This window comes from Scomber scombrus, chromosome 6 (genome assembly GCF_963691925.1).
Source record: "Scomber scombrus chromosome 6, fScoSco1.1, whole genome shotgun sequence".
Taxonomy (NCBI): Eukaryota; Metazoa; Chordata; class Actinopteri; order Scombriformes; family Scombridae; genus Scomber; species Scomber scombrus.
The window spans coordinates 29,818,609-29,842,530 of NC_084975.1; the positions used below are offsets into that span (position 1 = coordinate 29,818,609).

At 42.3% G+C, this 23,922-nt stretch overlaps 1 protein-coding gene across 1 annotated transcript in view; it reads left to right on the top strand.

Annotated features, from left to right (window-relative positions):
* Nucleotides 1–11,560: 11,560 nt before the first annotated feature.
* znf423 (zinc finger protein 423) overlaps nt 11,561–23,922 on the top strand; it is a 148,972-nt gene continuing 136,610 nt past the window's right edge. Inside the window, 1 exon segment of the mRNA XM_062420351.1 lies at nt 11,561–11,657. Within this exon segment, the coding sequence (XP_062276335.1) occupies nt 11,618–11,657 (40 nt within the window). The 5' untranslated portion in view covers nt 11,561–11,617.

Below are 23,922 nucleotides of genomic sequence, written 5' to 3' on the forward strand. Positions count from 1 at the left end.
ACAAGGGGTCTTTTGTCCTTTCGGCTAATTGCAAACGCTCTATTTGAGAAATGACACCGTTGACAGGGAGATACACAGAAGTTACAAGATTATTTTCATTTGTTTAACAAATAGCACATAAAATTCACTTATCTGCCCCAAATTGTTAGATTTAAAGAGGCATGTTAACTTTTAGGGCTACCACAGGCCCACAAAGATAAATGAAGAGCACATTCATGATACCTTTATGAAGTATGTTCTATAAAACCAGGAATATTTGACATTGAGGAACACTCAATCCAGTGTCAATGAAAGGACAGTGGGGTCTATCTTAATAAAATACTAACATGTCATATGTATGTTGAAAGCATTTTTGGTTGGTTAATCGTTCCTCGTAGTCATGCAACAATCATGGTCTGAATAATTGCTGTGCGTAATTTTGGCATCTCATCTTTGGCCTTTAAACCTGGCATAAACTACCACAGTTTTGAGGCTGATGCAAAAGTACCTTAAAGTGCAACGCCATTGACAGCTACTAGGTGCTGGCTCCAAAAAAACCTCACTGGCTCCAACTGATTCCCATTCAAAAACCATCAACTTCTCTGTAGAAAAACAATGTCATAATCACTAAATTCAGTCCCTCTAACAAGTGTTCTTGCATCCCCTAGAGTTGTTTCAACACAGGGCTGTTTTCTGTCTGAACACCAGCTAAGACAGATAACAATATGTTCTTAAAAATGTAGCCCTTCATTCATTTTAGTGAGGCCATTGTGTTAGCCCATGGTTGAACTTTTTCCACAATTCACTGCAGTCTATCTTGACATCAGATTTGGGATAAACCACAGTGCAGTGTTTCAACATCTGATAAAACCTTCAAACTGATGGACGTTTTACTCAAACTAGCCTTTTGGGGTTGTTATTTCATCAGCTCACGTCTACTTCAAACAACATACCCCTATCATGCCCCCATATACCCTATGAGATTTTTCAATGCGCTGCTGTTTTCAGTCTGAAAAATGAAAACTCACCCACTGTCCTTGTTTTTTGCTAAAATGCATTCCAACGTTCAACTGAAAGTAACATTCATAAGCTAATATTGTGTGTCTGACAGTGTTTCCTTGCTGAGCCATGGTGGAAGGATACATCCAAGTACTGGCATGTACAACGGATGATTACAGTGACCACTGACTTTCATTGTACATTTGGAATGTGAGTATTAAGCCTGTAAAAAACCTAATCCTGGAGTGTCCTGGTGATCGAGTGGTTAGAGCGCATGCCACGTGATCGTAGCGTCCCTGGTTCGAATCCGGCCAGGGACCTATGCTGCATGTCATACTCCTTTCTCTCTGTTTCCAGTTGGCCTCTCTAAGTTACAGTATAAATAAAGGCCAAAAAAACTCAACCTAATCCTGTTGCTCTATGTTTTTTTAATTGATGACTTTACGTTTTTGTCAGGAGCCAGAAAGTTAATGTTTTATTGATGGAGCCGAACTTCTCATAAGCAAACAAAACAAAGTGATAATTTTTATGACATCATAATATCCAGTAATATTATATTTTTGAGTTTTTTGCAAACTCATACTTCCTTATAAATGCGTCCTGTACCTGCAAAGGGTTAACGCTGACATATGCACACATTCAGTGTATACACACTGTATACGAGCTGGGCATAATAGTTGAAATCAGCCTCACAATGCCAACAACAGCCACACTACAAGAGCAGTTCTTAAACAGAGTCCAAATCACTTTATAGGATGAGGAGGCTGGCCGCCTGATAGGTTGGCTACCTGACAGAACACCTGGCTAACTGGTTTGCTGGCTGGTTAGCTGTCTGACTGCCAGGTCGGTGGGTGCACTAAGTAGGCAGCTGGTTGGTTTCCTAGATGGCTGACTATTTGACTGACTGAGTGGGCGGCTGGCTTGTTGCCTGCCTGCCTGGCTGGTTGTCTGGCTGACTGGCTGGCTTGGTGCCTGGTTGGCAAGTTGGCAGCCCCAGCTGTGTCCCGAGCCAAGCCCCTACGCCCCACCAGATCTTAATTGGGTTAAGTTTGTCCGCCACAGATAACGCTTCCTCTTTCTTCCGAGAGTAAGAAAACAAAAAAATGGCCTGGCACTAATGGCCGTCTTTAACGGAGCTCTTTTCTGTTTAGGTGGAGGAGAAATTAGGAAGAAGGGGGTGGGTTCCCTGCAGAGAGAGATCGTTGGGGGAAACGCTGTATTGTTAGGAGCCGAGCACTCAATGAGAGCGGAGAATACGAAGAAAGAAAGAGAACGAAAGAAAGTCGATTTGGTTTTCATTGTAGTGTTGTCACATTGCCACTGTTTCTTTTTAACAACCTCTTATGACCGAGGCAGGCAGCACCCTCAGAGATGGAAACACACACTCAGGAATATAAATGTGTCAGTCCATGTGTGCACGAGTTGCATAAACACAATTTCTGGCCTTTTTAAAATGGAAAACACACACAAACACACAGAAACGGTTCTGTAATTATTTTGCCTGAATCAATACATTTCGCAGGCTTGGTGCAGTTTTGTCATGAATAGATATGAATAGAGGTAAAGTGTGTGTGGTGATGGTTTCAGAAGTTGTGGATGTTGTGTATTTGGACATATTTTCTGTATTTGCAGCATGTTTGTGTGTTTGGTTTTCTTGTTTTTTTTCGAAATGAGAAATTTATGTTGTCAAATCGATGAGGATGTTTTTTTCACTTGTGTTTCGTCTTTTTGCATGTGTTTACTTAAAGGTGCAGTGTTTAGAATTTAGTGGCATCTAGCAGAAGAAGACTTGCCAGAAATGGAATCTAATATTCGTAAGTATCTTTTAATCAGTGTATAATCCCATGAAAATAAGAATTGTTGTGTTTTTGTTACATAACAATGCTCTTAATATTTATACAGGGAGCAAGTCATCTTCCACCAAGCCCATATTGTGCTGCTATGTTTCTACAGTAGCCCAGAATGGACAAAACAAACCAAACACTGACTCTATAGAGGGGCTTTCGTGTTTTTTTTTGCAAGTTTCAAAGCCACTATAGGTTCTCTTGCGTGCTAGGGGAGAGAAAAAGGAGAGTGTATTCAGTTGGTTGCTATCTGCACCGAGCTAGCACACACCAGACTAATCCACTAAATGCATAGAGAGCAAACTGTTATCATACAAGTAAGACACACAAACATGTTGACCCCCAGATTAATTGAAAGTAACAGAAATTAGGATTAGTAGCTGTAATGTCATTGCTGAAAGAAGTTTATAAAAGTGAGCAGCTGTGCCCCCTCCATCCCCACTGATAATTATATGTCAGGAGATAGTAGTTAAAGCTCCTGAAAACATGGTGTCAAATATTGTGTATTTTTTCCACAGCATTAAATATTAACAACTCAATGAACAGCAACCACAGTTTAAAAAATGTTGTTCAACTCTGGTGCTCAGAAGTACATGACATTTAATTATTTTTTTTTCAAACAGAGGCCTGCCCATTTCAAATCAGTGAAGGGCAAAAACACAAATACAGAAATCTCCCATGTGAAATAACTGTTCTAACTCTCTGTTCAAGAGGGACCTCATTGCTAAGAATCTGACAGAGAAAACGAATAGCAGCAGTGGCTCCCAGTTAAAACCCCGTCCCTTCCTCCTACTGGTAACAAAATTACAAAAACCGGGAGGTGAATCTACCTCAGGCTTACAGACTTCATTTTAATCTACTTCTATTGAACATGAATCAGAGAATACTCAGAATGACCCACTAAATGAAAAGTGTGTGAACACATACAGCAGACTCTAATTGGACGTGTAAAGTGAAGGACTTACATTTATAAACAAATAGAAACTGCTCTCACTTTCATTCATTTACTTGAAACATGTTACTGGAAGAGCCACCTACCATTTCAGCGTAAATATCACAATTGAATTATTTGCATAATCCTTAATTGCCATTGCCATTAGTTGCCATTATTCTTATTCTGACAGAACATTCTTCATCATCATCATCATCGTCGTTGAAAGTGAGAAGCATAGTTAATATATCATGTGATGCCAATGACAAAGATTGAAAATATTGATAATCCTTAGAGTCAAATCAATGTCTTCATCAGCAAAATCATAATCACAGCAAGCATCATCATCATCATCATCATCATCATCATCATCATCATCATCATCATCATCATCATCATCATCATCATCATCATCATCATCATCATTATTACCATCATGTTTTTTTCTTTTTTTGAGACCCTAGACAGCTGCGATCCAGTCGGCCTCCTCTCTCTCCCTCTCTCTCTCCCTCTCTCTCTCTCTCTCACACACACACACACACACACACACACACACACACACACACACACACACACACACACACACACACACACACACACACACACACACACACACACACACACACACACACACACACTCACACTCACACTCACACACACACACACGCACATTAATATCTCCGCAAAGACCTTGCGGTTGGCAAGTGAGACTGGGTGTAGAGTAACAGGCTTAAGTAATGCTCAAAACAAATATTAAAATTAATTTTGATCTTTTTCCTGTGTCTCCATACTGAATATTTATTAATAAGTAACTGCAGGCTAAATGTTCTCCCTTGTTCTCACCTTTTGAGTAGATAATGAATGCAGCCTACATGCACACACACCACATGCTACTGCACTCTCTGCGCACACACACACACACACACACACACACACACATTGTGGACTTGTGCATGCACCATATGCATCCACAAATCCTCCGTTATGTTAAAATTCACATACCTTTGAAATAATGCAGGAGATCAACATACCTTGTTAATGCACAGTGCGCCCTCACTGCTATTGAACTCTACCTGCATATAACAATACGCAATTAGTTAAGAACACACAAATACACGCACGTTCACTTTAGACCTTTGGCATTGTGCACCCAGCCCACATTAAGTGGAGACAAAAGAATACAGCTTTGCAGTATTTAAATCAGTTATGTGTCTAATTATTCCATATAAAAATAGCCGATATCTAGGGCAAAAGCAGCGAGATGGAACATTGCTGTCTGCAGAGACCTAGTGGAGCTGGCGAGAGTTCAACACAGCAGAAGACAGGGAGAGAAAGAGATGGGGAGGCAGGGAGAGAGAATGATAAAGGAAGATAGGGAGAGAGTGTGCTTTAGGCTACGTAAATATAACATGAACTCTATCCGCTAGTGGCAGGCAAGCAAGCAGCACAATGGACCGATGTTTAGGAGCGCTTTGTGAAAGCATGGAGAATAGACTGCACTACCTCCTTACCTCAGGAATATCAGACTTTGATACCTGGGAGACAAGGAGAGTGATGAGAGAGAGAGAGAGAGAGACAGAGAAAGAGAGAGAAAAGGATCGAGAATTTGTTAAACACATGCAGTTATTCTGCAGGTTCAAACTGATGTGGAGACCCTGCAGTCAGCTCTCAGCAGTATGACCCTGACTCTGCACTCTGCAGACTCAGCTAGTAATGTGTCTAATGTTTACTAAGGATGCTCAGATGGTGCACTGTGCTGTCTTTGATCACACTTCACTGTCCTGTCATTACATATGGCTAATTAGTGTGCATTGCACTCTGTATTTCAAAATCTAGATGCCTGATGTCTTACTGCCATGGGCATATCTGTGCACATTTCACCTTATATATATATAGTATGGACACCTACTCTACAGGCCTTTTAAAAAAAATGTAACACTTTATTTAAAGGTTTTTCCCTGTTGCCTCCAACTTTGAAATGCCCTCTTCCAGCTGCACTGATTTTCTGCTAACTTCACTGTTGGGCCTGTGGAGGGCTGCAGAGAGATGCTGTGCTACCTCTGTGATCCTGTGTTTAGCAACCAGTGTTCATATCAGTATCAGTAGCAGTATAGCACAATGCTATATGCAGGAAAGTCAGATTTTTCTCAAAGCTATATCCAACTTGGAGCTTCAAAATACTGAAATGCCTCAAAGTCAAGCGAGTAAGAATGCTTCACATCAGCCAAACTCCATCATTCGAGGAGATTAAGCTCATATGTTCTGGATATGGTGTTGTATTTTCAATGCATAGTACTTTTAACCCTCACTTGACCAACTTTGTAATCATTCAACTGTCTGGAGATGTCCTGTGACATTCTCGCAAGTTGTAAACACGTGGATCTTTTCCATTTCTACCATCTATCCTACGTGACATGAACATGATATAAAGGTCTGGGTTTGCTTGAAACAAACCGTATTGGACAATGTTCATACAACCGCATCCAAAGGTAAAGGCAAGCCGAAAGCTGCTGTCATGCGATGAATTGTTCAAATTCTTTTTTGTTCTGTTAGGTTTAAAAAAACGTGCGAGGGAGCAGATTTGTGATGCTGCTCGGCAATCCAGAAAGCACCTCAGTTCAAGCATAGTGACCCTTTTACCTCTGACCCCATCCTTCAGACTCACAACCACTAACAGTTACTTGTGTAGCGACCAGAACAAGAACCCATGTTGGTTTGCATAGTCATACATTTCTGTCACTGCAAAAAAAAAAAAAAAAGGAGTACATTTTACACATAGTGGCTTTGATAGTGGGTAAAAAAGTCGAATGATTGGTTGCAACATGCTGAGGATGTTTACAGTTTTCCACAATACTCTTAACTTTTTCTTTGGTGTTCTATCAGTTCAGGAGGATGCTGGTCTTCAAGCTTTTATAATATTATGAATCTTGTTTGTGTGTCTTTTTTTTTGGTGAAGTTAGCCCACAGATGACAAATTACATATTTTTTTTAAAAACTGAAAACATATCATAGCAGATGCAGAAAAAGTAATTTAGCTGACATAAATATCACTGGACCTTTTTTTGAAATGTTTTCCTTGCCAACCCACTTTATTGTAGATGCTTTAGTAGTGACACTTACAGTAAACACTTCTAGTAATTAGACACAGACTCAGTTTAGTTATGCCTCAGGTCTGAAGTATACCACATGAAAGGAGACAAAATAGTTCTTTGAGGTGAACCTGTATTGTAACAATTAATTCAGACATGGCAAACCTGTGAGTTTGGACAAACTCTCACCTCCTGTTGAAGTGAGCTGTAAAAAGTTTACAGTTTCCTTTTCAAAAAGAGCAGCAGATGTGTGGTGAGCTTAGGTTCATGGTGGTTACAATTAGCTCCAATTATAACAAGTTAAAAATCATTCACAGAAACAAAACACTCAGCATGTACACAGTATGTTGGAGGATCATTTTCATTTTTCATTCATTTTACTTTAAGTAATAATTGCCAGTAAATAGAACTCTAAAATGAATATTATCTTAGTAGTTTCCAAGCTTGATAACTTCATCAGACATGATAGTATACATGCATATATGCATCAAAGTTTGTAGTCACAGTCCCAACACAGCCACATTTGCAGACTGTAGCCTGTACCGTACTGTACTGTACTGTACTGTATGAAAATGCACACACTCCTGGCACCTTATTTTCTGTCTCATAATCTCATTGCTCATACATTCCACATCACTGTATAACCCACTGCTGTTAAGGTATGAAATCTTAAAGCCAAATCCCCATTTTTTGGGGCTGTAATTCTACATCTGTCCCTGGTTTATTCCATTGATGTCCTGTCTGTATCAATTCCCACTGCATGTCTGTTGGCCGACTTATTCAGTGGCTGCTACTTGATGTTCCGTTGTTGTGTGTGTAAAAAAGCCAAATCCGCATGGAGATGACAGAGGGTGTAATCGCAAGCTATGTGATTCAACAATACCACTCTTAGAAGCTATTCAGACTGGGGCCTGTCCTTGACCCTTAAGGAGCTTGTAATGTGGGCTTTTTTCCCACTCTTTGTATTTACCGGCAGAAACGAGGAGGGGGCAGAGGGGTGGAAGGGGACCAACCACCGAGTGAGGGCTTTTGCCCCTCCATGCCAGCGGCAGTCACACTGGGGGAGCTATGCACGCACGCACACACACAAAAACACATACACACACACACACAAATTCACACACAGGTCTCCTGGCGTGCTCTCATTTCATAGGCAGGGAGAGGTGAGGGTTGGAGAGTGAGGCAGAGGGAGACAGAGGGGGGAAAGGGGGGACAAGGGGAGGGCGGGGGACAGAGACAAGAGCCCCCCACCTTCCCAGTGGGGAGTCAATCTTAAAGGCTGCTCTGTCTCTCCATGGGAGGACGGGGTGGGGTGGGGGGCAGGGAGGCTCAATCTGCAGAGGGCAGTGGTCCTGCTGGTCAGCACAGGGAGCTCCACGTTACCCAGTTATCCATGACAACCAGAGAGAGAGGGAGAGAGAGGGAGAGAGAGGGAGAGAGAGGGAGAGAGAGGGAGAGAGAGGAGAGGGAAAGTCAGAGAGACAGAGAGAGAGCGAGAGGGGGCGAGGGGGAGAGCGAACACGGAAAAGCTCAGCTGCGGTCAGAGAGCGCTCAGTTGGAGCAGAGAGTGAAGAACAAAGCACCCAGTGATTTTCATTTTTTCCCTCTTTGTCTGCTTTATATTGTCCACAGACGTGTCCTTCTTCTTTCTTTACTGGAAATAAAGGAGCTTTGAAGAAGACACACACACATCCACACTTATGGACACACACACATGCCTGTACACGCACACGCACATGCTTGTGTGGCTAATTGAATTCTGTTACAGTATACAGAAACTCAAATGGTTGATTTTCACTGTGACAGGAAGTGCCCTCTAAACACTTCTGAGAAATTTTTTTTAAGAAAAGGGTTCTTGCAGCGATATACCCAAAGCACCTCTTTATTTTTTTAATTTAAGAGATGTCTCAGCAAAGAATAAAAGTTTAAACCGCTGACAGTGCATCACCGCAACACAAAAGTCTATGTTCTCATATAATCATGACTGAATAGAAACAGACATTTCATGTGGTCTCAATCTAATGCGTGGAAAATGTTCATTACGCACGCATAGGTTCTGCTCTGCCTAAATGAATAGGCTTAAACTAATCCTGTCAGAGACTGTCCTAAAGAAAGTAATTCACTACAAATGGGTGAAATGATAAACCCTGAAGAAAAAGGGACCGTTTCAAGATGAAAAATGCCAGACATCCCAAAACTGTGCACAAATCCTGTGAAGAAATTTTAAGGAGGGAATAGACCGTAACAGGGTGAATCCATGCCTTTGTTTCCTACAAGCTGAGGATGACTAATCCTACCTTAAATATTTTTCTCAATTCCAGGGCTAAAATAATATTAATATAAATATATTGTTCTGCAGAAATTCAAACTCAGCTCAGGTGTGCAATGAGAGGGACTGGCCTATAAGCTTCCACTCAGGGTCACGCTGTGTAACAGTATGTTGCCAAAAATCTGACAAAGAGTGGATGCGCATATCCAAAATTCCTAAATTCTTCTGTACAGAAGATGCATACCAACAATAAAAAAATGGAGAGTTTCCTCAATACAGAGGAACTTCATATACTATTTTAAATGATAGCGCAAACTTGAACAAATCTTTCATTTTAGTCACAGAAATACACATTAGAACCAAAACATTGAATCCTTACTTTGCTACATTGGTGTAGACAAAAGGATTACTGGCCAATTATACATGAAACATTACTTTGTTAATGATAAATTAAATAATAACCCCAAATGCATTTCTGTTGAAATTTCTATGGTGATTGGTGCTCAACCCAACAGACACTTTGGTCAGTATAGTCAACTGTAACTTTTATCAACCCCAGATTGTGATAAGTAAAGGAATGGGAATGACTCAAGGTATGCTTTCATCCAACAGCTTTTAAATGTAAGCTGGGAAAAGAAAATTCTAGCATCAGCTAATGGTGTTCAAAAAGATTACTCAAAAGATCACGTTCAGCTGTACTGTAACTCTGGCAATTCTTTACTGCCGTTCATGAATTGTTTCCTCTGTTCACCCATAGAATTTATGGACTTTTGTCCACACCCAATTATGTTAGTTTGGGCTTTCAGATTTTCTTTTGCATAATTTAAAAATGCACTTTGATTAAAACTGCTGCAGTCTGTAATTGGCCTAAAAAAGGGGGTGCATGTTATTAAATGCAGAGACACAACAGAAAGGTTTAATGCAGAGATATGAAACGCTGCCTGGTCATTTGCTACTCATTTGCTTCAGAATGACATGTGTTGTGACACTAGCTGTGGCTGATAGCATCCTGAGCAGTGTGAGTGACTGTGACAGCAGTCCTATCAGTGGTCATTTAGTGCAGTGAGACAGTTAACTTGCTTTACTTTTAATTTTAGACCCTCTTCCATATCCAATTTTAATCCAACTCCACATTTTCTCTCTGCCTCGTCCCTCTGTATTCTCAAAATCCCTGCTGTAGTTGTGCCAGTCGGCCACAGCTAGGCGCTGTTGCCTAACTCTCCCCCCTGCCCCTCTCTCTCTCTCCGTCAGCCCAAGCCTGCCTCTCTCCTGCCTCTCTGCCTCAGCCAACCCGGGCTGTGCCGAGCTGCTCCCTGCGGGATCAGAGCGCTCCCCCGCCGGGACCCTTCTCTCACATCCCCCTGCTGGGACGCGGCTACATTTCCAGCCAAGCACTGCCTGCTTTGGCTTTATTATGTGTGTCTGCGCCGCAGCCCCGCCAGCAGAGGCAGGCAGAGGAGGAGGAGGGAGACTGGTAGCCAGAGTCAGGACAAAGAAAAAGCAGGGAGACAGAGGCTAGCGAAGGGTTAGACTGGTAGAAATATTAGGCTGCTATTAATACTGCCGGTAGGGCATTGGGAAATATTAACAAAAAGAAAGCGTGGGTAGTAAGAGCAGTATTCCCCTCGGGGTGGAGATGCAGGGGAAGAGCGCAATGTCCATGCCACCAGACCACCACCACCACCACCACCGCTTAGTGTAGAATAACTGGACGGAAACACTGGTCGGTTCGGGTCGGTGCCGCTTTCCTGGAGGGCAAAGAAAAATCAAAACAGACTGAAATAGTTTCGATAAACTAAAAAAAAAAAAAAAAAAAAAAACGCAGCGAAGACGCGAGGAGCGCAAGGAAAGAAGCCACGTTTCAATTTTTTTTTATTTTATAAGGGAAATTCCCCCCCAAACAATATTTTCCGTCGCCTCTCATCACCTGGACCGTCACGTAGTCTACCACCTCGCGCTCGGACGGTTGACGCTGTCACTTTTTCTTCAACGGCGCGCGGGACCTGCTCAGGTGTTTGCTGCGCGCGTGGCTGGCAGCTCGCGCTTCGGTCCGCTAGTGCTGGAAGAAGCGGCCGGAGAGAGGAGAGGAAAGAAAAAGCAACAACAAGAAGAACAACAACAACAACAAAAAAGAAAAGTGAGGCTGTCGGCGTCTCGGCACGCTGTAGGGAAGGAGAAGGGACTATACACGGGAAGTTGTTGCCGTTTATTCTACAGGTTGCGCGAGTCCTAGCAACCGGAGGAACAGAGAGTCGCGCCTCCCAGCTCCGGTGTGTTTGGTTTGTTGACGGTGGACTAAACGGCCGTTTCCCCCACACTCAGAGACTGAAGCTGCCGCATTGCAACAGGCGAAGAAGCAGCAGCGAAGTGGAGGAAGAGGAGGAGGAGGAAAGATAACCCGACTCTGTCCGCCTGTATGGTTAGCTGAAAACACGGAACGGAACAAAAAACAATTACAGAATACACATTTAAAAAAAAAAAAAAAAAAAGCTGCAAGAGACCAGAGATGTCTAGACGAAAACAGGCCAAACCACGCTCCGTGAAAGGTAAGAAAACATGTTTATTGTGTGCCTCATGTGAACGGATAGTTGACTCATGCAGGAGTGGGGGAGACCAAAACCATGACCCAAGATTTCATGTCCAACTCTGGTGCCTTGATTTAGCTAATTTAATTGATTTTTCCCCCCCCTGAAGGGTTGCCAAGCAGTGTGTAGTTTGACAACACAGGTAAATGAATGTCTCCTACTTTGACAATTTGTGTGTTTGCTCACTCTTAGTATCTGAGGTTCACTAATTGTAATTGATCACGACACCGTTGAAATGACCTGAAAAGCAAAAGAAAGGTTATATGTGAGTTTGACTGTTTACTGACTGTTTCAAGCGGTCACATTATTGTCAGAAATAAGCTTTCGCCGGGTTGTCCACCAGGCTAATTGTTTTCAATTAGATGCCACACTGTCAGAAAATGAAAGACGATACACTGGTGTACCGTTTCTTTGACAGCATGGGCTGTGCTGTTGAACCAATTTGTTGTAATTCACTTGGTTAATGGACCCATGTTATCTGGACTGTTACCGTGTTTTTGATGTATTGCACTTGTCCTGAACTGCCCACTGCTGCTTTGTTGTGGTAAATGTGACAGTTTGACCCCCCCAAATCAAGTCACTTAGCCCTCACATTATATGCTCTTTATAGCCTGTGATGTTTCTTTTTTTTTACACCAAAATAATGATCAAAATTGGATTTATAATTCAGGATCTCTCCTCAGATGTTGAAATCCCACACACTTTGAGGGAGGAAGAGGGAGTGAATTGTGGCATTTCATCTGAGATTTTAGAATATTTCTATTTTTTGTGTTTCCCTTTTCTCACCAGACTTAGCAGGTGGAACATTTAGCTTTAAAAATATGCCCTGTACAGACTTATTGTTAAATTGAGAGATTCCATTTTTGCAAAGTTCAAGAAAAGTCCAAATTTACAAAAAAAACCCAACATATTTTAAAAAGTGGGATTATGATTATTTTTATTTTTTGGGAAAGGTAGCCTTCACTTCCCCCATTATCACAAAATAGCATTCATTGCAGTGCATGGGTGAGTGGGCATCATGCATGGGGGCATGTGGTGGCCTTGGCCTCCATGTTTCCTTTATGGGACCCAGATGGGCAACGGGACGGCCTGACCATGTGGTCGCCAACCCCCCCTCCCCCATTTCCTCCACCATATAGGCTTTCCCTTTCTGAGACTATCTGGGAAGCACGCAGATTTCTGACAGTGATTCAAACTGGGTGGTTAGTTTGATTTAGCCGCAAGGTTTTCATTGGAGGATTTCGGCCTCTCCTGCAGGTTCTGAGGTTAAGCCTGTTTCATCTGAGGCAGGGTGGGATTCATTTTGTCAATAGCAGGAGAGGCTATGCACATGCCACACAAGAAGCACTGGCAGTGTGTGTGTTGTGTGTGTTAACGTGCATGCTCGGGGATAAGTTTGTGGGCTGTTATGTCTTATTATTGTGGGATATATGTGCAGGAAGACTGACAAGTTTAAGAAATATTTTCAGCGAAGCATCGAAGGGGAGAGGATGTGATTGTGAGTGATGCGGTAGCCTACAGATTCCACAGCCTCCTCAGGAATCTACTGTAAAGCTGTTTTCAGTTTTCAGTTGTTATATTCACTCAATTTTTTATATTTATTTAAAAAAATGGACCTCGGCATTGCAAAAAAGAGTGAAAGCTTCTGTTGCCAATAATAATATTTAATGTTCTGAAAGGATATTGTAACCATAGAAATTGTAAACTGTCATTGCTCTGACACAGAATCCCCCAAATGACATCTATAGTTCCAGATTAAATCTTGCTTTTTTTTTTATTGTCAAAAAAATCTTGAGCAGTGACTAAAAATGTGTATTTATATTACTTGTGTGGTCTTGGGTTAAAATCTGACTCATGATTTTTGCAACACAATGTGGTACCATCTCTATCTCCCATCTGTCCTGTCTCCTGTTGGCATCAAAAAAAGCCCATAAACAATGGTAGCTATGTAAATGAATGCACGCATGCACAAATGACGACATAGCTTTTTTTGAGCTGTATTGGATTGAACCGGTGCTGGTGATATTTGTCGATCTTTTGCTCAACTAACAGGATCATAATGTGTCATATTAACCGTGGAGATTTCTCCATCTTTCTGGATGCGATCTGTACTTTTATTTCAGGCCGAGTTTCACATTTGTGTCTGTTAAGAAAAAAAGAAATGCATCAGCTGGTCACAGTCAGCTTTCCTACAAACAGTGTACTGTATAAATACTCAAATTTCTTATCTAGCCTCAACTACTATCTTAACGTTATTTTACAAACGGTAGGAAGATAAATAAAAGCAGAATAATCAATTAATCGTTACATGAAATGGAGAAAAAGAAAAGCTTATCCTTCCATTTTTAATGTTGCAACCAGCAAATGTTTGGTATGCATATTTGATAAATGACTAAAAACAGTCAAGGATATTTTTCTGTAAATTGGTCGGTCGGCTATTGAATTAATAAACGTATCATTGTAGCTTTTGTTTCTAGTGGTATAACCGTATGTGTGAGATGTGGTCTGCTGTAGTGTTGTTGATGCTTGTCAGTGAAAAGATCAGCTGCTGTGGACCAGTGAATGTGTCTACTGCTGCTCTGTCGTCCTGTGTGTGTGTGTGTGTATGTGTTTATGCACACAAGATCTACATTCTTGTATTTGTGTTTGCATGCATCATGAACGTGTGTGTGTGTGTTAGTGTCACTAAGGCAGTCTGGTCTCAGCAGCCTGGATAACCAGAGCTTAGCTTTAGTCATCCAGCCAAGCGAAGCAGAGCGAAGCAAAGCTGAGGCGAACGACCACCACTCTCTCTCTGTGTGTGTGTTTGTGTGTGTGTGTGCGCAGCAAAGGTAATGCAAGCCCTTGTAGTCGAGCTTGCATAAGCACTACGTGTTTTTGTGTATGTGTACTCATGCATTTGTATGTGTGTACATGCCGTTTGCTATCTTCCCTCCACACCTTGCCCCACTGACAGCTTGGCAAGACCTAGCATTGGGGGGAAGATGGATAGAGGGATGGAGGAAAGTGGGAGAGAGAGATAGAGATGGAGGAGAAAGGGGGAGGGGGCAGGGGTGGGGTGAAGGGTAAAGGGTAGAGAGAGGAGAGGCGTTCGGGGGCAGCGCAGTGGCACACAGCAGGTGAGTGGGCAGGAGGGAGGGGAGCGATGGAGGCCAGGGCGAGGTGAGCATCGCCGGGGGATTATCTGTGTTTTCATGTTCTTCTGTCTTTCACCTGCTCACCCAACTCTGACTGGCTGGCTGGCTTTACAGACTCACCGGCCAGCCGGGCATGCCAAAACAATAACAAAGAAGCACAAAGTCCCACCTCATCCATCTCCTGCTTTAGATTCACACTACAGACCATCAGAAGAATGCTGTTTTTCTAGAGATAAGATGTATATCTGATGGGTGATATCAGATACTACTTTTTACTCAGTAGCACTTGGATACACTCATTTCTGTCGCCTAGTTTTGCATTTACTTTTAACATGACTTAAAACCCAAACCCCAAGTTTGTTTCGACCAATAGCAGCCAAGTATTACATCGCCGGTCAGTTGTGTTTTCCTCAAATTTTCTGTTGAATTTAAACTCTATAATTCCTTCAGAAGAGAATTATAGCAATATCCATTTATTTAACATTATAATACAAAACAGCATCATTATGAGTTATATTCTATAACAGTACACCAATCTAATCAAATGATATGGCCATATTAAATCCGCAGTAAAAGCGACCATAATAAACCAAAGTATCATTCTTCATATTACAGCTCCTCTGCATTTCACCACTGCAGCTCAGTTCCTCTGATGGATTTACTTGACCAGTCTAGCCTTTTACAGTGATTAAGCCTTGTTAACAGTGGGGGGGACTTTACTAATTGAAGTCTGTTAATTGAACACGGACAAATGGCGCGACGATGGGCCATGAAACTAGATGATGGGGGTGCGAGGAAAAAGGAGGGGTGGGCAGGAGGAGGAAAATATGAGAGAGAGATAGAGAGAGAAAGAGAGGGAGAGAGCGCACACAGCTCCTCTCTTATCAAAATATTATTTCAGTGGATTAATCCGTTTTTAATGTGTGTCTTTAGCGAGGCGAGGCAGCAGAAATCTCCTTCTCTGTCTGCTCTGGCAGCCTCGCTATCCTATCTCTCTCTCTCTCTCTCTCTCTCTCTCTCTCTCTCTCTCTCTCAGCTCTTAGCCCCTTGAGTCTCTCATGCATTATGTAGTGATGATTATTACTTAATTACACATTAATAAATCCGCTTCATTTGCAGGACATTAAACGGGAGTTGAGCGCATATGACAGGGAGATGGAGGAAGAGAGGGGAAGTTGGGTGGGTGAGGGGAGGGTTGGGGTGGGAGCACTTACTTTTTAGCGTTTATTTGGTTTGTTTTAGAGTGCTGTTTGTAGTTGGTAGAGCCAAATGAGTCCATTCGGGGAGGGGGGGTTCGGTCTGCTGCCGGCGTGCGTTGAGCCCGGGCTCTTCTGGGCAACTGGCATCATTTCCACTCGATCTCCTTCTCTTTCTTTCTCTCTCACTCTCGCTTTCTTTCTCTCTCTCTCTCTCCTCTCTCTCTCTCTCTCTCTCTCTCTCTCTCTCTCTCTGTCTCTCTCTCTCTCTCTCTCTCTCTCTCTCTCTATCTCTCTCTCTCTCTCTCTCTCTCTCTCTCTCTCTCTCTATTTCCTCTCTACATCCCTTCACCATTTTCTTTGGTTCCACCACCTTCCACCAGTCTGCATAAAGTGCGTCCCGAGTAAACAACATTTTTAACTGAATTATTAAGAGCTCTTTGACTGTATCCACTTCACTGACATCATGTACTGTAGATGCTTCAAGTGCTGCTCGCAGACATGAACTGTAAACATGTGGAGAATCAGGTCTGGAGTTACACTTTCACACATGTTACACAGGACAGTTATACATTTGTGGGCTTCTGGAAAATCCTCTGTTTGGTGTAGGTGAGAGGTAGTGCCTTGGGTAGAGCGTTCAGGAGGCGGGATGTAACCCTCACTGTGACCTGCTCTGTTTACACATGGGCTCAATTGGACATTACACTGACTTTGTATCATGGAGCTGGAAGGGTAACTTCCGTTTAATATTTGATCCAACTGATTTGTATATTTGCGTTCTCACATACAGCTCCTCTGGGTCATGTCCATATAAAGTCAGGGTTGTGTTGCGTGTGTGAAAGCGGCTGACCAATCAGACATCAGAGGTGCAGTGATGCTTGTGTATGCAGGGCTCTGTATTGATACTGCTTGACTGTCGAAGACGAAGGTGTTTCCCACAGATTATTGAAAACTGTACCAGTACCAGAAGTTGGCATCGGATCTTTTGGTTGTATACTTATACGTTTCTTAATTTAAATCATTGTTGAGTTACTTTTAGAGTGTATTTTAACCCTTTCATACTGTTAGGGTCAAATCTGACTCCTTTTGACATTTGGCAGCTGTAAAAAACACCCCAAATCTCATTTTCATTTCCCCCTGAAATTTGATGACTTTTCCTAAATTGGCCCAAAATGCACAAAAATTTAAATATCTTCAAAATGTTATTCTTATGTACAGGTGCTATAAATTTCTGTCCATTGAGGCTGTTCTGGGTCAACCCGTTGACCCGTATCTATTGACGTGTCTTTTTGTTAAATTAATAGAGTTACAATAAAATACATTTAAATCATTATTGCTATGTTATGTTTTCATGTCTTAGGTAAAATAAGGGTTTAACACAAGATTGAACTCATGCGTCCGGGACAGTTTTATACTAACTACCAGCAAAGTACAGCATCACAACAAAATACGTTGCTTCGACACTTTGCGTTCAGTTTGTTTTTGCAGCAGTGTTGCTGGGAAAATGAATTTACTCTATACCCTCTTTGCTTTCTTTTTTTTCCTTTTCTTTCCCACACGCTGGTTAGGACCGCATCGTATTTCATGTAAGTATGAGATTTAAATGTAATGAGAGACTCTGAGACAGTAATTATTCATTGCCTGGAGTTAAAGTTATTGTCAATTAACTGCTCAAGACTTGAAATTAACAACCGCCAAGCTGCCAAATGTGGGTAAAAATTAATTGTGGCGGGAAATACCGTATCATCAAGTTACAAGGAGTTAAGAGGTTGCTCATCTTATTATGATTGTCTTCACAATGACCGGCACAAACAGCAGGTCATGTGTGTGTGTGTGTGTAAGGATAATAACATGCCCCACCGCCACTGTTTTGGTTACAGGCTTGTATCATCCTAAAGCATCAGCATGACACTTTGGGAACTGTCGACGTTGCTGCGTATGTATGCTGCTTCTTATACAGTACGCTTAATCTCTTATTTCTCTTCCCCTTTCTCACTCTCCTGTCTATTTTTCTTTCTCTCTCTCTTTCTCCACATCTGGCTTTACCATTAGAGTAGTTTAAATGTCACCCTTTGGCAGAGCACAAAGACTTTCATAGGGCGACTGGCTCTTATAAAACTCAGAGACCCTACACATGTGGCTTGGATTACTAGAAGACAACAGTATGTGTTTTTTTTAATTTTATTTTGCAGGTCCATTTAAGTGTGTTAATCAGTGCAACCTTAAATGTCTCTTGGATTTTATTGTTAACACCAAAAATTGCCTACCTATGTTTGTGTTTGCTTGTACAGTTATAAAGAGTGTGAACAATAGTGCAATCAGTGTGAGTATAGCCACATTGAGTTACTCTTGTATAAAAGCTTGTATTGGCTTTGCATTAAGGCTTGCTGAACCATTAAATGGCTTTCTGAGAGCTTTGTTAGAAATTCCATTGACTACTCAGCAGGGGGTGGATTTGAGTTTTCTTTTCTTTTCTTTTTTTTTTTCTTTTTCTTTTTTTGTAATGGGACCAAACAATCGAATGTAATTGGCGATTGGTGGAACCCAGCAGCACTTTGCATTGAATGTAATGAGACTCACGTTGATCTACACTCAATTAGAACCGAATTACCGCACACTTGAATGCTCAGAGTAGAACATATCTAAGCTGGATCGACCTTTTTCATCGAACATCATTTTGACGTGCTACCGGAGGAAAAAGCACAGGTGTAAAATAATAAAATGAATGATGGCTAAATTCTGCTCAGCCAGAGTCCTGCTGTTGCCTGTGCTGGCTCATACTGGCATGGCTTATCCAGAACACCTGAATAGAACGTTATTATTAACACCTGTGCTTCTCCTGCCATCAATGTCTATACATATTATATATGGCCTAAGTGCAGTCAAATGTATACTCTTGTTCTTTATGATACAATATAATCCAATACAATACTCTAGTAGTAAATATCAGCTGTGTAAAGCAACTCTTTTACTTATTGTTCCCACTGTGTCAAAGAAGGGAAAGATTTGTTTTTTGTTTTGCTTCTTCTTATCTTCAGTATGTAGATAACTATTAGATACACCTGAGGTCCCTCAGTGAGGTGTGTGTATGTTAGCGGCAACTCCTTATCAGTGGCCGGCCTGGTGTAGTTGTGCGTGTATATGTGTGTGTGTGTGTGAGACAGTGTGGGACAACGGGGCGTTATGGGCCAGAACTGTGCCATTGTAGCGGCTTAGCCAGCCTCGTTTATCAGCTGCAAACTTACTGGACCTTTACACACACCCACCCCCTCTGGAGACACACACGCACACACACACACACACACACACACACAAACACACACACACACACACACACACACACACACACACACACACACACACACACACACACACACACACACACACACACACACACACACACACACACACACATGAAGTGTGGCAGAGCTCTGTGCATGCCCATGCCCTCAGCTTTTAAGTAGAGAAAGATGATGCTGGTGTGACTATACACTCGTGCACACACACACACACACACACATGCTCAGTCAATCCAGACCCTAGCTTGCCAAGCCTGTATCCCCCTACCACTAGATAGTCTCAGAGGACATGGGCCCTTCTAAGTTTCCTGCATGGCTTTGTGTGTGTGTGTGTGTATGTGTGTATGTGGGTGTGTGTGTGTGTGTGTGTGTGTGTGTTTTAGCATCTCTTCCAATCCTTTGCTTTCTTCTTTTTCAACACTGACTACTTGCCTGCAGTCTGTCTGTATAGTTTGGGTTGTTTAAGTCATGTGTCTTAATTGAAGCTCATTAAAAGGCGACTAATTATTGCAATCAATCAATCATCAAACAATTAATAAGCAAACTATGGAATGTATGGAAAGAGGAATACTAGCTATTGATATATTAACACTCTCTCCCCTATCCTCCCTCTGCTGCCACCCACCCCTCTCTCTCTCATTCAGCCTCCTGCATTTCCCCATTACTTCTTTCTCCCCAATAACTAACCCCCATCCCACCACCTCCACCTCCACCTCCAACCACCCACCCCCCTCCTCTAATGATCCCTCCCTCCCCCTTCTCCTTCCTATTCTGTACATTAAACATTAGTGGTGGGGGCAATTAGCAGTGCCCCTCTGCACACCTGGCTGATGCATAATATATTTATTGGGCTACCCTCCCTTCCTTCCTCGCTCCCCGACACACACGTTGGCACTCGCACAGAGACACACGCACACACTTCTGTTGATGAAAGGGTGACTTTGGGGAAGCGGAATTTCTGTGTGTATGTGTGAGGAATATTAGAGTTTTATGCCTCCTGGTTTGACCCTGTATAACCTCCTGAGTTTGAGATTTAGGCAAGTTCAAAAGTCAGTTGTGTCTCCGCTTGTTACTTTTGAATTTGTGTTGCTCTTTTGGTTCATGCTCTTGAAATTAAAATATTTTTTATTCTGTGGTCAGGTAGTTGATATTTTGTCTGTTTTAGTTGGACAAGTCAGGAAACTTTGAGCATGTTTCCTGATTTAATCTGTTCAGTTCTGGTAAAGCACTCCTCTTTCAGCCAGTCTCCTGCATGCTATTAGGATATATTACTAGTTTTTAGTCTTCTTCTGTATGACCACTCTCTGTTTTTTCAGATTCACGTGTTCATTAATTGTCTGTTTGCTTGCTTTTTGCCCCCTGCGCACACACACACACACACACACACACACACACACACACACACACACACACACACACACACACACACACACACACACACACACACACACACACACACACACACACAATCGCTGTGGACTAATGTGCATTGTCCTCAGAGCGTGCACTCTCAACAGAACAAGCTGCTTGTGTTGTGTTCCCTTTTTGTTAGACACTCCACCGAGCCTTTTGTAGCGCCCCTCCACTAAAGGCCTACCAATGCTTCTTTTTCAGAGCCGGGAGTCTTCAGTTGGTTTTTCTGACTTCTTTTTCATTCACCTCCCAGTCAAAAGGCACGGGCGCCCCGCCGTGCGACACACAATGGTAGCGAGAGAGAGCAAGAGGCAGAGAAAGAGATTGAAAGAAGCGAAAGCGACAGTGAGAGAGAGAGAGAGGGGACAAACTCCACACTGAATAAGAAAAGAATGGATGGTGTGAAAGAAAATAAGACGCTGTTAATGTTCTTAATTGATTGTTATCTCCATGTCGTGACACATATAAGCACATAAATGTCAATTCAATTTTGACCGTGTGTTTTTTGTAACTTCAAATAGTCTTCTAAGTCTCTTGGCAGTGGAAAGACTTTGTAAAGTTATTAGAGGAAAATGCGCTTTTCTTCTTCTTCATTGAGTGACTCTACTTGTACCGTGCCCGAAACAACAGCAGAGGAAGACATCTTGTATGTCTGTTCCCTAATAAAATCTTAATGCCCGTATCAAGACAAAACGAAATAGGGGAGACGGCGTCTGAGGTAAATGTGGTAGAGCAGAAAGAGAATAAGAGATTGCGCGGTGAAAAGGTGTGTGTCGGTCAGCGCGGGCCACTTTTAAAAAATGCAAAAGTAGCTACTGCGTGCCTTCCACTCAGAGCTGAGAGGAAGTCTGGGGACTAGCTCATCCGGCCTCCTATCCTCTCCTTTCCTCTCCTCAGTTTTTTATTAGTAATGGGACTTTTTCCTGACAGTAAAAGTAGTTAAATGAAAAACTAGCTGAGATCACAGCAGGAGAGTGATAACTGTAAATACATTGCCTCTTTATTAAGTCTGGCATACTGAGCCAATAGGTTTGCTCTGCAGAAGTTAAATCAGCAATCATCATCTTTTGTTTTTTGCATTTGTGGCACTTAAGCTTAAATCAGACATGTCCAAACTATTCCATAAAGGGCCATGTACCTGCAGGTTTTTGTTCCAACCAATCAAGAGCAAACATGATTCGACCAATCAGCTGTCTGAAGAGTGAGATCAGTTGATTAAAGAGTCAAGCCTGGTGTGCTCCTGCTTGGTTGGAATGAAAACCTGCAGCCATATGAACCCTTTATGGAATAGTTTGCACACCTCTGGCTTAAATGCACGTTACAGCCTAATCTCATAATGGACATATACAGACAGTGCTGTTGTCAGTGGTAGATTATAGACTGACTTGGAGTTTGGCTCTTACATTTCAAATCATGATTGATTTTTTTTTTCCATCCTTGGGACTAAAATCTGTTGCTAAGCAATATTAGCAAAAACTCACTGTGGATTGTATCTGTTGCCAGGCAACATTAACTTATTGAACACTCTATTAGAAGCAGTGGGCAACTATTAAGATAACTAGCTGGTTTTGAATTTTTACCCAAAAGGAGCCAAAACCTGCCTTTTAACCCTCTGTTTTAATATGAGTTGCAACTAATATTAACAAAGAAGAAAAACCCTATTCAATAATCAATTTAAAGATTTCATTTAGGGTCATGTCAAAAATGAAAAGTGCATTTAGTGTTTGGAATAAGATGCTTGATTATACGTCTAGTCAAACAAACAAACAAGCAGCCACGCTCGGAGCGCACACACACGCGCTGTGTGTGTATATTTTTCTTGTTACTCCCAGAAGGAGCGTGACGAGCAAGTTAATCTGTCCGCCAGCGATGCGGCATGACACAAAGCTGTTTATTTCCCTTTTCCTCTCGGTCTCACGGTTGCCGTCTCTTTCGTTCTCCCTCTCTCTCTCTCTTCTCTTTCTCTCCCTCCTGTAAAGCCTTATCAAGTTTGTATCAAGCTAAATAATGCCTTAGCGTGAAATTGGTGTCTTCAGTCAAAAAGCACTCCCCAGCCTGTACTACAAGAGAAGGCAATTATGTACCCCTCCCTACCACTCCACCCCTCCGCCCTCCAGCTCTCACTGCTCTTGTTGTTCATGTAGCGTATGCCTGTGCATGTGTGCACGCATATGCATGAACTCTAACTGCTATAGCTACTAATTTATCTCAATTGTTCTTGACAACATTAGAGTCCGTGCTTAGGTTCGGGGATGGGTCTCCTCACAGCGAACTCTGTGCCTTTTTTTTACTTGACTTGTGTCAGTAATGGTGAGTGGAGGCTGCTGGGGGAACTTCTAGTTCAGTTATTTCTGGAAGCCTCCCCAGAGTGGAGGTACTCCAGAGGAATGCTCTCCCTCTCCTCCTCCTGCCCTCTCTTTTTCTCTCTCTGTCCTACTCCTTATCTCTCCCTCCTCACTGCCCTCCTTCACCTCTCATCCTTCCTCACTGGTGCTTCCATCCTCACCTTTCGCTCAACTTCCCTTTCCTGCTTTCTCCGCTCTTTTTACATCCTCCTTTTTACCCCAGCACTGCCTCCCCTTTTATTCCCTCCCTCCCCTTTCCTTTCCTCTCCTCTCCTCATCACGTCTTCTCTGCTATCGATTCCTCCTCTTGCCACACTCTCTCTGACAGACAGAAAAACAAATGTCAGATCAGAGAGGCTCTTTAATCTCACGCTGTGTTGTTTGGCCCTGAGCATCAACTCTGAGCTTGTCGGCGTGTGTTTGTGTTCAAACGAGTGTTCTGGGCTCTCCGGATGTTGAGAGAGGTGAATTATAGTTGTGTGTTAATAAGCGGCGCTGTTCAAATTGTGCTCGTGGTGCGTTTCCTGTTTTTGTATACAGATGACTTCATTCACATTTTACGTGTGTGTGTGTGTGGAGGGAGGGAGGCAGGGAGGGTATAGAAAACAGAAAGAGACACACATGTACAAGCACCTGCACACTAGAACTGTAAAAAAAAGATAAAACAAAGAGAATCTTTCATTTTTACACCAGTACAAGTGATTTAAATTTCTTGGTTTCAGCCTTTTTTACACAGGCCTTTAGATGTTGGGGCTGGTGTGTGTGTGTGTGTGTGTGATAGAGAGAGACAGAGAGAGAGAGAGAAAAGGAGAACATGTGTGTTTATGTTGTCATAT